The 13,856-nt window shown below is 39.4% G+C and overlaps 4 protein-coding genes across 9 annotated transcripts in view; 2 read left to right on the top strand and 2 right to left on the bottom strand.

Moving 5' to 3' along the window:
- Positions 1-13,856, top strand: part of LOC307035385 (uncharacterized protein) — a 464,943-nt gene that overhangs the window by 72,223 nt on the left and 378,864 nt on the right. The window lies entirely within an intron of this gene.
- The window catches only part of LOC307035386 (uncharacterized protein), a 65,395-nt gene that overhangs the window by 46,481 nt on the left and 5,058 nt on the right, over positions 1-13,856 (top strand). The window lies entirely within an intron of this gene.
- The window catches only part of LOC307035383 (uncharacterized protein), a gene marked incomplete at its 5' end in the record, with an annotated part of 33,534 nt that overhangs the window by 7,913 nt on the left and 11,765 nt on the right, over positions 1-13,856 (bottom strand). The window lies entirely within an intron of this gene.
- Positions 912-11,409, bottom strand: LOC307035384 (uncharacterized protein). 4 transcript variants are annotated; one of them, XM_079674608.1, is made up of 6 exons: positions 10,312-11,409; positions 8,212-9,230; positions 7,610-7,755; positions 7,296-7,388; positions 6,475-6,603; positions 912-2,016 (listed from the first exon to the last, which is right to left on the bottom strand). In XM_079674608.1, exons 3-6 carry the CDS (start codon positions 7,739-7,741, stop codon positions 1,606-1,608), a joined length of 765 nt encoding a protein of 254 aa, XP_079530734.1. In that variant the 5' UTR covers positions 7,742-7,755; positions 8,212-9,230; positions 10,312-11,409; the 3' UTR covers positions 912-1,605. The 4 variants fall into 4 exon arrangements, with proteins under 4 accessions (XP_079530734.1, XP_079530732.1, XP_079530735.1 ...); XM_079674606.1 differs by having other exon boundaries at positions 7,610-7,765; positions 10,312-11,407; XM_079674609.1 differs by lacking the exon at positions 7,296-7,388 and having other exon boundaries at positions 7,610-7,765; positions 10,312-11,406.

Here is a 13,856-nt window from a genome sequence, read left to right on the forward strand (position 1 = left end):
TGAACATCTTTTTGAATGTCTGAGCTCTTGAATATGATGTTCTCAGAGGTCCCTGGTGACAGACTGAGAACAGATCGGAATCCTTCACACAATCACAGATTTTAGCAATAGCATCATCAGTTAGAGCAGAGGTGCCCAGTACGTCGACCGCGGTGGCAATGCTGGTAGATCGCGAGTCATTCATAAAAAAAAAAATCCAGCTCCGTTAAAATAAACATGATCCCTCCTCCCTTGGCCTCCCTGCCACTTAATTCAGGAGTTAATAACACGATAAACACGAAAAATCCAGACGAGATCTCTCTTCCCCGTCTGTGTGCGAGGGGGCGGGGCAGTTTACTATCGAAAGCCAAAGGTGCCATAATACGCCCGTATGTTCGTCCGTAGTTTCGCACCAACTTACGGGGAGGCCCGTAAGTTGGTGCGAAACTACGGACGAACATACGAGGAGGCCCGTAAGTTGGTGCGAAAAAACGGGCGTATTTTCATATGATAATGAGCCCCTCCTTCTGATTTCCATAGCCAATGAATTCAAAGTTTCTGTAACGAATTGGTGAAGAGTAAAGCCAGACCAAAGCAATATGTAGAGGAAAAGTTCCTGACATTGTGAGGCTGTAAATTGTACGTTATTCCAGATGCATGGGACTATGTATTAATTTGCCTTTCAATATAATAAATATATCAATCAATATATCCTGCCTTCATTGTCTTTTAAAATAAAATCGCCTTACCTTATCTTACTGAAGTGAAGGGTATTTATGTCTCCTTAAATCACCTTTTAAATGTACTTCTTATAACATGGTGTTGCATATCAAAATGTTCAGTCTCTGGTCTTGCTAGAAATGCAAAGTCACTCCTCACCTTAGAGCACTGTCTTATGAGATACTTAGCTTAGAAATCAGATTTTTGGAAAACTTAAAAACTCTTGTGAAAACACAGATGTACTATGATGTAGAAGAAAAGTTCCAAGGGGACCAAGTATTAATTTTCCTTTGAATATAATCAATAAATCAAACAATATAAAATATATATATATAAAAAAATACAATTGCCTTACCCTTTTCCTTAACCCTCTGGAGTGTGAAGTGAAGGGTATTTTCTCAATTTTTAGATGTCTCCTTAAATCAACTTTTAAATGTACTTCTTATAACATGGCATGGTGTTACATGTCAAAATGTTCAGTACAGTCTCTGGTCTTGCTAGAAATGCAAAGTCACTCACCTTATGAGATACTAAGCTTAGAAATCCAATTTTTGGAAAACTTCAAAACTGTTGTCAAACACAGATGTACTCATGTCATCCATTTTTTTTGCTGTTTCAGATTTGGTTCACCAAAGTAGTGAAATATATGAATTACACTATAGACCTATATAAATGTGTTGTTCATGTCTAAAATGAAAATGTATAAATTATAATTTAGAGTAAAAATATTTCCATCACTCTACTTTCACCACAGAAAAGTTACATCAGGACTGATTCATATTCCATACCAAGGTTCATGTGATGATGTGTACAAATACAAATTGAGCATTAAACATTTTTATTCAACCAACTATTTATGTTAACATAAGAAACTGTAAAATCTCAATATTTACAATATCAGAACTTTCACAACCAACGATTCATTATAAATGTAAAGACAGGGGGAGCAGTGTAATGGTCTGTCTTCCATGACAGTGGGTCTGGCTGCTGTGTAGGTGGGGGTAATGGTGCGTGGGCTGCTGGTGGCTGTGTCGGAGGGAGGTAGGTGTGATTGTTCCAGGTTGATGCTGGCGGCTGTGTGGGAGGTACGTCTGCTAGGAGAGACTTCTTTGCTGGCTGGGTTGATCGTGATGGCTGTGGTGGAGGCCTTTGTACCGAGGTGTATCTTAATCTTGTGGCAGGCACAGATGGAGGTGGAGGCCGCTGTAGTGATGCTGGTCCTTGGTGGTGATGGCTCTGGTGAAGGCCCTTGAACCACGGTAGATCTTGACCTGGGTGCATGCACAGATGGAGGTTCTTGCTGCTAGGCCCAGGCAGCTGTGAAATCGGAAAGAAATATAGGACAATAATTACTACTAAGTTCATTAAAATATAAAGTTCAAGTCGAATGTTTCTCAAGCACAAATAACAATGCACAACTCAACCGTTTCTTGGAATCGAAACTAAAATGGTGAAACAAAAACCTACCGCACCCACAACATTTTCTTTTACATGTGCAATGTCCGATGTCAAGACGCCATTGTGCTAATACAGCACTAGGCCATGTTTTGGCCCAGAGGAGGAAAACATTGTTTTGTTTGTTTGTATGCTAAAACAATGTCGGACACCGTAATCTTCTCTGGTCCCCTCCCCAATCTGATCAATGATGACATGTATAGCCGCATGTCATCATTTCAGCGCTGGTTGTCTTGGTGGTGCCCAGCAAACAATGTGGGCTTCGTGAATAATTGGACAGCCTTCTGGGGAAAACCTGGTCTGATTAAGAGAGACGGCATTCATCCTACTTTGGAAGGTGCAAATCTCATTTCGGCAAACATTTCAGGGCTCTGTGGACTTAATCCATGACAAACTGGAGTTGAGACCAGGAGGCAGAGTCGCAGTCTTACACGCTTCTCTGCGCTCTCTCCTAGGCAGTCATCCATAGGAATCCCGACCCCAATAAAATACCCAATATTAACGGTGTGTGTGTCTGCCCAAGGACAATTTAAGGTAAAACCTAATAGAGGTGTCATACATAATAACCTAATAAAAGTAAATGTAACAACTACTACAGTGCAACAAAACAGGAAGATTAAATGTGGTCTCTTAAACATAAGATCTCTAGCATCTAAAGCAATACTGGTAAATGATTTAATATCAGATTATAATATTGATATATGCTGTCTCACTGAAACTTGGTTGAGACATGAAGAATATGTCAGCATAAATGAGGCCACTCCACCCAGCCATATCAATACTCATATTGCCCGAGGCACGGGCCGAGGAGGTGGAGTTGCAGCAATCTTTGACTCAAGTTTACTTATCAATACTAAACAAAAATTAAATTATACCTCCTTTGAAAGCCTCATTTTCAGTCTTACGCATCCGACCTGGAAAACTTTGCAGCCAATCTTATTTGTTACAGTGTACCGTGCACCAGGTCCTTATTCAGAATTCTTATCAGAATTCTCTGAGTTTTTATCAGCTTTGGTACTTAAAACAGATAAAGTAATTATCGTAGGTGACTTTAATATTCATGTTGACGATGATAAAAATAGCCTTACTGTTGCATTTAACTCTATATTAGATTCTGTTGGTTTCTGTCAGAGTGTAAATAAACCAACCCACTGCTATAATCACACTCTTGACCTTGTTCTGACTTATGGTATTGAAATTGAGCAACGATTAGTCGAACCGCATAATCCTGCTTTATCCGACCATTTCTTAGTAACTTTTGAAGTACTGTTACTAGACTACAAAGCATTAGCCAAAAGCTCCTGCAGCAGAAACCTATCTGTTAGTGCTATAGCCAAATTTAAGGAAGAGATTCCACCAATACTTAACTCGATAGCATGTCTGCATGTAGGGGAGGAAACTTATACAAAATGTACACCACCCCAAATTGATCATGTTGTTGATAGTGCTACAGATGCGCTGCGAATAAAATTAGACTCTGTTGCTCCTTTGAAAAAGAAGAAAATAAAACAACATAGATTAGCTCCATGGCATAATGCCGAAACCCGCAAAATAAAGCAAAAGTCGAGACAACTTGAAAGGATATGGCGTTCCACTAAACTTGAAGAATCTCGTTTAATTTGGCATATTACTCTCAATGAATATAAGAAAGCACTGCGTAAAGCGAGAGCAGCATACTACTCTTCATTAATAGATGAGAATAAGAATAATGCAAGATTTATTTTCAGCACTGTAGCCAGGCTGACAGAGAGCCACAGCTCGACTGAGCCTTCTATTCCCATAGCACTCAGTAGTAATGATTTTATGTGCTTTTTTAACGATAAAATTGTTACTCTTAGAAACAAAATCAATGACCTCTTGCCTTTGACCAGTATAGTGTTATCAACAGCTCCCGGAAACGTAAGTTCTAATAATATTACACTAGATAGTAAACTAGAATGCTTTTCAGCCATAAACCTTGAACAATTAAATTCAATGATTCTCTCTTCTAAACCATCAACGTGTATCTTAGACCCGATTCCAACTAAGCTGTTAAAAGAAGTTTTTCCATTAATTAGCACTTCTTTATTAAATATTAAGAATATGTCTTTATTATCAGGCTATGTTCCAAAATCATTCAAAGTAGCAGTGATAAAACCGCTTCTTAAAAAGCACAACCTCGATCCAGAGGTTTTAGCCAACTATAGACCTATTTCTAATCTTCCGTTCCTCTCAAAAATTCTTGAGAAAGCAGTCGCAAAACAGCTGTGTGATTACTTAAGAAACTATGATTTATTTGAAGATTTTCAATCTGGCTTTAGAACACAACATAGCACAGAGACAGCTCTGGTTAAAGTCACAAATGACATTCTAATAGCCTCTGACAAGGGACTTGTCTCTATTCTTGTCTTGCTCGATCTTAGTGCTGCATTTGATACTATCGACCATGATATCCTATTGCAAAGACTAGAGCACTTAGTTGGCATACAGGGAACTGCTTTAGGCTGGTTTAGGTCTTATCTATCTGAACGCTCTCAGTTTGTACGTGTCAACGATGAATCTTCCATGCAAACCAAAGTTAGCCATGGAGTGCCACAGGGCTCAGTGCTTGGACCTATTTTGTTCACCCTATATATGCTTCCGTTAGGCAATATTATAAGGAATCATTCTGTAAACTTTCATTGTTATGCGGATGATACTCAACTATATTTATCAATCAAGCCTGATGAAATTAATCATCTAAATAAAATTCAAGACTGCCTCAAGGACTTAAAAACGTGGATGACCTTAAATTTTTTGATGTTAAACACGACCAAAACTGAAGTTATTGTACTTGGCCCGAAGAATCTACGAAACAAATTATCTAAAGATATATTAACTATGGATGGCATTAATTTGGCCTCCAGTGAGACTGTAAGGAATCTTGGTGTTATATTTGATCAGGATTTATCCTTTAACACCCACATAAAATCCATTTCAAGGACCGCCTACTTCCATCTACGTAACATTGCAAAAATCAGGCATATCTTGCCTCAAAACGATGCAGAGAAACTAGTCCATGCATTTGTTACTTCAAGGCTGGATTATTGTAACTCCTTATTATCAGGGTGTACCAAGAAGTCAGTCAAGTCGCTTCAGCTGATTCAAAATGCTGCAGCTCGTGTACTAACCAGAGTTAGGAAAAGGGACCACATTACTCCTGTTCTGGCTGCCTTACACTGGCTCCCTATAGAACACAGGATAGAATTTAAAATTCTTCTTCTCGCCTACAAAGCCCTTAATGGGCAGGCGCCATCTTACCTTAAAGAACTAATTATACCCTATTGTCCTACTAGGGCATTGCGTTCCAAGAATGCAGGGTTGTTGGTTGTTCCTAGAGTCTCTAAAAGTACAATGGGAGCCAGAGCCTTTTCTTATCAAGCTCCACTTTTGTGGAATCAGCTTCCAGTTTGTGTTCGGACGGCAGACACCCTATCCGTTTTTAAGAGTGCGCTTAAGACCTTCCTTTTTGATAAAGCTTATAGTTAGGGCTGATTAGATTCAGCCCCTAGTTTTGCTGATATAGGCTTAGTTTGTCGGGGGACATCTTACTTCTTCCTTCTCTCTGTCTATACCTGTGTACTCTCATGTTCCGATTAACCCAGCTTCCCCAAATTTCTTTCTTTTTGGTGTCTATATACGCCGGGATCCGGAGTCATGGATGATCCTGCGGTCCTGTGTCATGGATTGCGAGTCCTGGATCTTGAGTCGTGGCTGCGGTCCTGGATCATAAGTCCTGGATGGATATCCTCGTGGATTCATCTTCTTATTATACACACATGCATTTCAAAACATTTGGACTACCTATGTTGCAAATGTATTATCTTTTCAATTTACACATGGCATCTATTGCACGTCTGTCCGTCCTGGGAGAGGGATCCCTCCTCTGTTGCTCTCCCTGAGGTTTCTCCCATTTTTCCCTTTAAACTGTGGGGTTTTCTCTGGAAGTTTTTCCTTGTACGATGTGAGGGTCTAAGGACAGAGGGTGTCGTATTGTCATACTGATATTCTGTACAAACTGTGAAGTCCACTGAGACAAATGTAACATTTGTGATATTGGGCTATATAAATAAACATTGATTGATTGATTGATTGATGGTTTGTCGTTACTCTGAGCTTTGAAGTCTGCCATACAGACTTTGCACTTTGGCAGACATCTTGTGTTGATCAAGCTGCATGATTATTTTCTGAAGTACTTCAAAAGTGAAATGAAGGGGGTTTTCGATATGCTATGTTGAGTGCATATAGCAAACCCAGAAGGAGGGCACAAGCTGAGGCAACTGAAGGCAGTTAATTCAGCACCTCCACGCCCTCGATGATGATGCCGATGTCTGCTGGTGGCTCCTGCAGTCCTTCCTCCTCCTTCCGTATCACAAACACACCCATTGTGAGCTCCTCCATCTCCTTCGGAAGATCATCTGTTCTGGAGTCCTAGAGTAGGAGTAAATGACAACAAACATCACTGGCATCACTTTGCACTAATATGCACTTAATATGGGACAATAATATCACTGGCCGGAGTCCTACTCTGTGATTACTCACTGATTATTCTGACGACTCACATGATCAGAACCTAATATTTAATTCATTTATCTCATCTGATCCATCTGTATTATTGCGATTATGTTGAGAAGGATTAATATTAATATCATTCAATTGTTGTCAAATTGTGGACGTGCTGTGTAGCTGTCTGTGGGGGTGGGTTGTCGTGCATTGTTCTGTGTTTTGTGTTAAAATGTGTAAAATTCAACAAAGAGTATTTATAAAAAAAAAAAAACATGCTAGGAATACTTTTTACATATACATGTTGTGTTTCGCGGTATACTTGGGAAAATGACTAAAAACCCAAATTCCGATGCTATGCTTTAGTTATTCCTGATGAGCAGGTGGCATGGTCCATCAGTGTATGAATGGGTGAATGTGAACGTGGTGTTAAAGTGCTATGAGGAGTTGGAAAACCATAAAGGTATTCACACTAACATGATGTCAAATGTCCAAGATTATGAATATAATCAAACCCGACAGGTGTTATTTTAGTTGAGAAATGTAACTTTTACAGCATTAATATCAATCTAATATGTATTAGCACGTGTGCCTTTGACAAGCTGTGCTGACATGCAAACTAGATATTCCTTGATCAGCTCATCTGGATCTTCTCCCAGGAAGATAATGAGGGCTCTCAGGACACACTCCCTCCGAAGATGAATGTCTTCAGTCTGGGACAACATTATTTTGGTTAATTTTATTTTTCAAAATGTCTATTGACAGATTTCCTTACTCTTACAGCTAAAATCCTTCACTTTATTTAGAAACAAATGGACAGTCCTAGTTACAGAGTTTCATAAAACAACGGTTGCCCTCCCAATGCATCTATAAAAGGATACACAAAATGTATCCCTTTTAGCTGGCAAGGACTCATTTGACAATGCAGATTTACCTGGTCAAAAATGTCCATGATGTCAGCAGTCTTTTGACGTTTTGATCCTCCTTTGGCACGGATGACTGTGATTAGCTGACTTGAGTGAATGTCCAACTGGGTTATGAACTTCTCCTCAAGAGGAATGGTCATTATCCTCTGGAACTCTGCATTGATCTATGAAAGAATAATACAAAAATGACTGAGTAAATTCATAAAAATTCAATTGAACTCAGTCTGTATGCAATTAACATTTGAAAAAAGAACCTTTGAAGCAAGTGTAAACTTCTTCCGACCCCTTTTCGGACGTGTAATTAGCTAAAGCTTTGTTGTTTATTGATACCAGACAATGACACTACAGATTATTCAATTATTAATTAAATGTTTCATTATTGCATTCATTTGTATTGTACTGTATCACCTTTTGTTTCATTTGTATTTTCTTTGGTTTTACACGCTCGAGGAAAAAAAACTAAACTAAGCATGCCTACACACTGGCAAAAAGTATAACAAATTAAAAATGTAAATTCTGTCAGTAAACACTGTTAAACATAATCTTTACCACCATATTATAATGAATGGATAAAAGCTTACTAAAAAATGGATACACACTAGATTATTACCTCTTTTTGTTGGAACAGTGCCGGCCACCTGTCTTTGAAGTCCTTGATTCCTGGCTCTTGGTTTACCACCTCCCGTCGTCTGTAGGCGAACGTGTGAGCTATTTTGTCTGCGATGACCCTATTATTGTTCCTTATCCTGATGTCTGTCAGAAGTTCTATTCTTTCTTTTTCCAGGCTTTCCAGATTGGCACCAGTGGGGAAGGATGGATAAAAGTTAGACTCAGCTCGCTTTGGCCTCTTGAATTTTTTAGCAGGGAAAGCATCTGTAGCAGCTTTAGGTTTCAGGGAATTTACCACCAGCTCTGGGCACCCCTGCAATTTGAGCTGAGTCCTGTAGTTTCCCCATCTTATATTTCAGGCGCTGTTTCCATCCATTGCAGCCATTGAATGAGCCAGGTTCTTTCAAACAAGGATGCTTTTTGATAAGAGCCTCTGCTACTTTGCAGACATGTGAATCATCTGGATAGGCCTTGTATCCAGAAATTGTTTCTGCAAGTCTATTCAGAATATCAGACTTGCTTCGGGAGCTGACAGTCAACATTTTGTGGCTTCCATTAAACTCAGAATTCCCTTTCACTAGCTGCAGCTCCGTGTCATATGAAAATTGAGGAATCGGAAAGTCCGCTGGCCACTGTTTGGCTCGAGAGGACACAGATTCGGGGAATGAGAGGATTATTGTGTCATCTGATGCCAACGAAACATTGCCATCACACTCAAGTGAAGACGATGATGTGGTATCAGTGGCAATGTTCAAAAGGTGTATTTGTTTGCTGGTGGATCACTTTGATTGTTCCCAAATCCTGAAGTTGAGTGGTGGAATTCAGATTGAAGAAGTCGTTGCCAAAGTCTTGGTCCATGTACTGCAGTCTGACGTCGCCCTTTAACCCAAAGAAAGTCTTTAACTTGATGAGAAGGTCATCCAATGATTCCGATATGCCATTTGGAAGTGACAGTTTTTCAATGTTGTTCTCCCCCAAAATCACTTTCAGTCTTGCAGGCGTCAAATCAGCCATGGCAGTCTGAGAAGACAACACAAGCACAATACGTTTTACGAAAGGCACATTAAACATAATTCCTTATTATTAACACTGTTAATGTATCATCTTATAGATGTGTTATCAGTTTTCAGTAAAAGGACTACAACTTCGTGTTAATCCCTTTTCCACTGGCGGCATTTGCTGACTGGACTCCATCAGCACATATTTAAAAAATGACATAATGCCCACCCTTACCCTCAATGTTAGGTTCCTTTTAAATAAATGAAATCTGCAGTTGACAACTTGTATGTGCAAAAAAGTTGAATGTTATCATTTGCAATCTCCAAAGGGTTGATAGTTAGTCTTGCACCAATAACAAATATGTATAGGAAGTCATAAAAAAACAAATATATTGTTGTTCTGCAGGTGAAGCATTAAAACTCTGACCACTCAAAAAAAGCCAACACACTGTTTGAGTGTTCTCACAAATTATTTTCTGATATTTACCCAGTGTAATTATTTGTTGGTGAAATGATAAATAAAACCTTTGAAAACAAAAAAAAACACTGGTATGAAATAAATCTGTTTTGAGAACACAATAGTTATGAATTATTTCTTTTTCCACCTAATGAAATATCACTTTTCGCTTCCTCACCCTTTAAAAACATGGACATATCTTTTCAATGTGACAAGACGCATCCCTCGGATTTTGAAGTCTGCCAGTGGGTAATCATCTTGTGGCTCAAGAAGTTCCACTTCCTTGCCTGGTGACGTTTTGAGATCATAAGCTCTATAATGTTCAATGTACCATCCACTGATCTTTTTCACAATGAAGATCAACTTGTCCTGCAGTATCACCATTTGGAGGATTTCACAAAACTCTGGGAGTCCCCATAGATCAAGATCATCCCACGATTTACTGGGAGTATCTTTGTAGGTAAAAAATAATTTGTATATTAGCTCTGGCTGAACTCTAAATTGAATAACTCCACAGAAAACAAAACAGTGGATTTTGTCCTATAATCACCTCCTGCACTTTGCGTTTACGTTGAAATTACTTTCAGAACACACAGCAACATTAAAGTACTCTCTATATCACTCACAGTAGTGTAGCTTCACGTACCTTAGGTAGTAGTCCAATACGATGTGTCAAAGCCTGAAGAAACCACCACCGGTCAGGCATGAGAAATCATGAGAAGAAAAAGAAATACATTTATATACTGTATTAGGGGGGACATTTATATTCGTTGTTAAGCTTTCACAGTCACGTATTATCACCCCAAACGTAGTAATGGTCTTATCAGCAACAGCAAATTACACTACAACTTGGCTTCTTATTAGCACATTAGCACAGCAACACAGAGCTGGATAACACTTTAACCACCGAGCTACTATAAATGTGAGGCTTTATCAACGCCGCATCAATCACTTGCAGCATAAACAAGAAGGGAGTCCCGCCATCGAGGCGACCGGCACAACAAATTATTACTACATCTCCCACACAGCGAGGTTAAGTTCTATGTTCGTCAGCCGGATGCATCACCGGGCTTTCACCAGCGCAACATGCCCCCTCACTGCTCGGTGATGCCGTATCGTCTTTATAATTACACTTGACGCAGCGGCGGTGACACTACATTAAACCGTTCACACACACACGCCGAAATAGTACACAAAAAATGTGTGCAGTTTGGTGACAAGCTATGTACTAATAATGATAGTACTAGCCTTAACATGACCCAGTTTGCGCATTAGTTTGCGCTAATTTGGTAATAAGCAGCTACGCCAGTACACAATAGGAATAACTTTAACACATTTCAGTGACAATATTAAACCAAGAGAGTAGGCTTCTACCCGCAAGCAACCAACTATCGTCATGTTTGAGCTAAATCTAGCGGTTTAGCTAACAGTGGAGCCAGTGCATCATAGCTTGGTTTGGTTTGGTTAAACAATTTAGGTGGAACATGTTATATCTGACATTGTACATTATTTTTATATAAGAAATATGTCTTGTCTGAATCACACTTACCGTATGTCGAAGTCACGTCTCAAAAGAAAAAGGCGGCACATGTGACGGTGGAAAGATCTGGCAAAGACGTTGACGTTGACGTCATGACGTCACACGCACGTTAGATGAGAGAAACTTGATTGATTTGCTTTCACTGATAACAAAATAGCAAGTCAAATCAACGAACAAAAAAATCACATGAATACAACCCACAAAAGTACATTGGAATCTCTAAAGCATAAATCTGAATCAGATGTATTAAATGTATTAAGTTACTTCAACTACTATCAAGTACACTTTTTAGAGTGTACCATAAATGGTTCTGAGACTTATTCATAAATGTCAAAGGTTCATCACAAACACTGCAGCATTTTGTGCTTCTACCGTATTTCATTGCATGCTTCAGAATAGATATATATATATTGATATATAGTGCTTGTGAAGGAAGAGGGGACACATATATATATATATATATGAAAACAAGAGGGACATAATATCACAAAACAATTAATGATGATGATTATTTCAGCCATATGTATAATAATGTTAATATCTATGAGATTTAAAGTAATAATAATAATTCCCTGCAAAAGCACCAATTACAATACAATAATGGCAAAAATAGCAATTCGATATATAGTACAAATCAATCATTGTCATGTGAAGCAAGGAGTGGTTGGACCCAAATGCGGAGACAGCAGAAAACTTAACAAAAATGTATATTTAACAGGCAGAACAGGAACTCAAGTAACAACAATCAACACGGGAAAAAACAGAACTTCATGACATAGACAAACAAGGAACCGACAAGAACAGGACAGAAAACCAGGACTTATATACTAACAGGGTGACGAGGGGATGAAGTGCAAGTGGACACACAACACAGTGTGTAGCTGTGATGGAGATATTTTCAGTTTAGCTGAATGCCATGGCACACATGTATGACATACATCCCAGGTCTTAGAACACCGAATGTATAACTTTATCAGTTTAAAAAATATAAATAAACGAACCTGAAAACGTGATCAATTCCCAATTATGCATTTTGACGAGAATTTTACATTATCCGTTGCTAGGTTTTAGATTATCAGTAGGTAAAAGTGGTATCAAAATTAGTCAGTCGGAATATTTTATTACATTATGGCCAGGTACTCACAAGAACATATCCTAGATGTCTGAGATCATCCAGAGATTACATTATAAACTTAATTTTAGCCTCTTCACCTCATTGGAGTCAAGAATTACTGTCAAGCTCACCAAGAAACAGCATCGCGTATGAACACTGAATGAAAATGGATAGATACATGTTGAAAAGCATTGTAATTAGTAAAAGAAACAAAAGCATTTTTTAAACTTCATGCAGATATTAATAGCATTTCAAGCTGTTCTCAGGCAGCAATGCATAGTGCATTCATCTATAGCTTTTTTTTGTTGCTTTCCTACAGTATGTGCTTATGTACCGTGGCACTAATGAACAATGTTAAACTCAGGGATATGTTTTGTAATATATCAATGTCAACACATTATGTTTTCTTTAAAAAAACATTTTGTGGCTATTATTGAATTCCCCCATGAGGTCTGGACTGTTATTTGTCGAAAACACATCCCAATGGATGACTATATAAAGCCCAGTCACCGTGGCAAAGTGCAGGCCACAAGCGGGCTAGTAACTGTCACAACATCAATGAGAGAGACCATTGTTTAAACTAAGTAATTTATTTAAGGAAAATTCACTTGAATACTGCAACATAAAAACATAGGTACACACATATATACACTGCACACTAGAAAAATGTGCAAAGTAGTAGTTTTAAAAAAGGCAATTTGTATGAGTTCAAAGGGCAAAGAACAGCCTGCAGGGGAGCCGCTGTGAAATATGTGTCATGTCCGTGACAAAATCAGACAACATTCAATGTTGCCATGAATGACAGTATATTTTGGATGACGTCCACTCCAAGATCTCCTCTACGAACAGCAAGAGGATCAAACTGTGCGGTGAGTTGCTCCATGTCCTCATCGCTTAGCAGGTGCTGGTTTCGAGGTACGGTGACCCTCTCTGGCCAGTCCAAGGCAACATCCCCTGCATCAGCTCCACCCTCTCTTTCTGGCTCCTCCTGAGCATCTCCTTGTCCTCCACCAAAGAGGCTCTGCATGGCAGAAGTGGGCTGGCCCTGCCGTTCCAGGCAACCTTGGACAAAAAGTTGTATGGGACTCTGGTGTCTTTCGGTCCTCAACCCATGATTGTTCCACTGGTCCAAAAAACCCTGTAGGTCATGGTTTATGCGTGGGAGATAGACATAATGCAGGGCCCACATGTGCATTTCATTGTCTACGTCTATTGTGCCTTCACTTGTTGAAGAGGTCATAATAGACGTTGCTCACACCTCGAAACAGGTCACCCCAGAGCCGTTCTATTCTCTGGTTGTGAGTGCTTCTTCCACTGAGAGCACTGCCTCTTTGAGAGCCTCTGAAGATGTTCATCATTAGGCAGACAGCGTTGTTTTCGCCCCCATGGTCGGTTCTGACCCTCGAGGGCACACCATACTTGGCCACCGCGTCCATGAAGCTCATCATCACGGTAGTGCTCCTGTTGTTGTCTGAGGCCCGGAGGAAGACGACCAGGCGGCTATACCCATCAATACCCCCATGAATGACAATCACAC

Source organism: Notothenia rossii, assembly GCF_949606895.1.
Source record: "Notothenia rossii genome assembly, chromosome: 4".
Taxonomy (NCBI): Eukaryota; Metazoa; Chordata; class Actinopteri; order Perciformes; family Nototheniidae; genus Notothenia; species Notothenia rossii.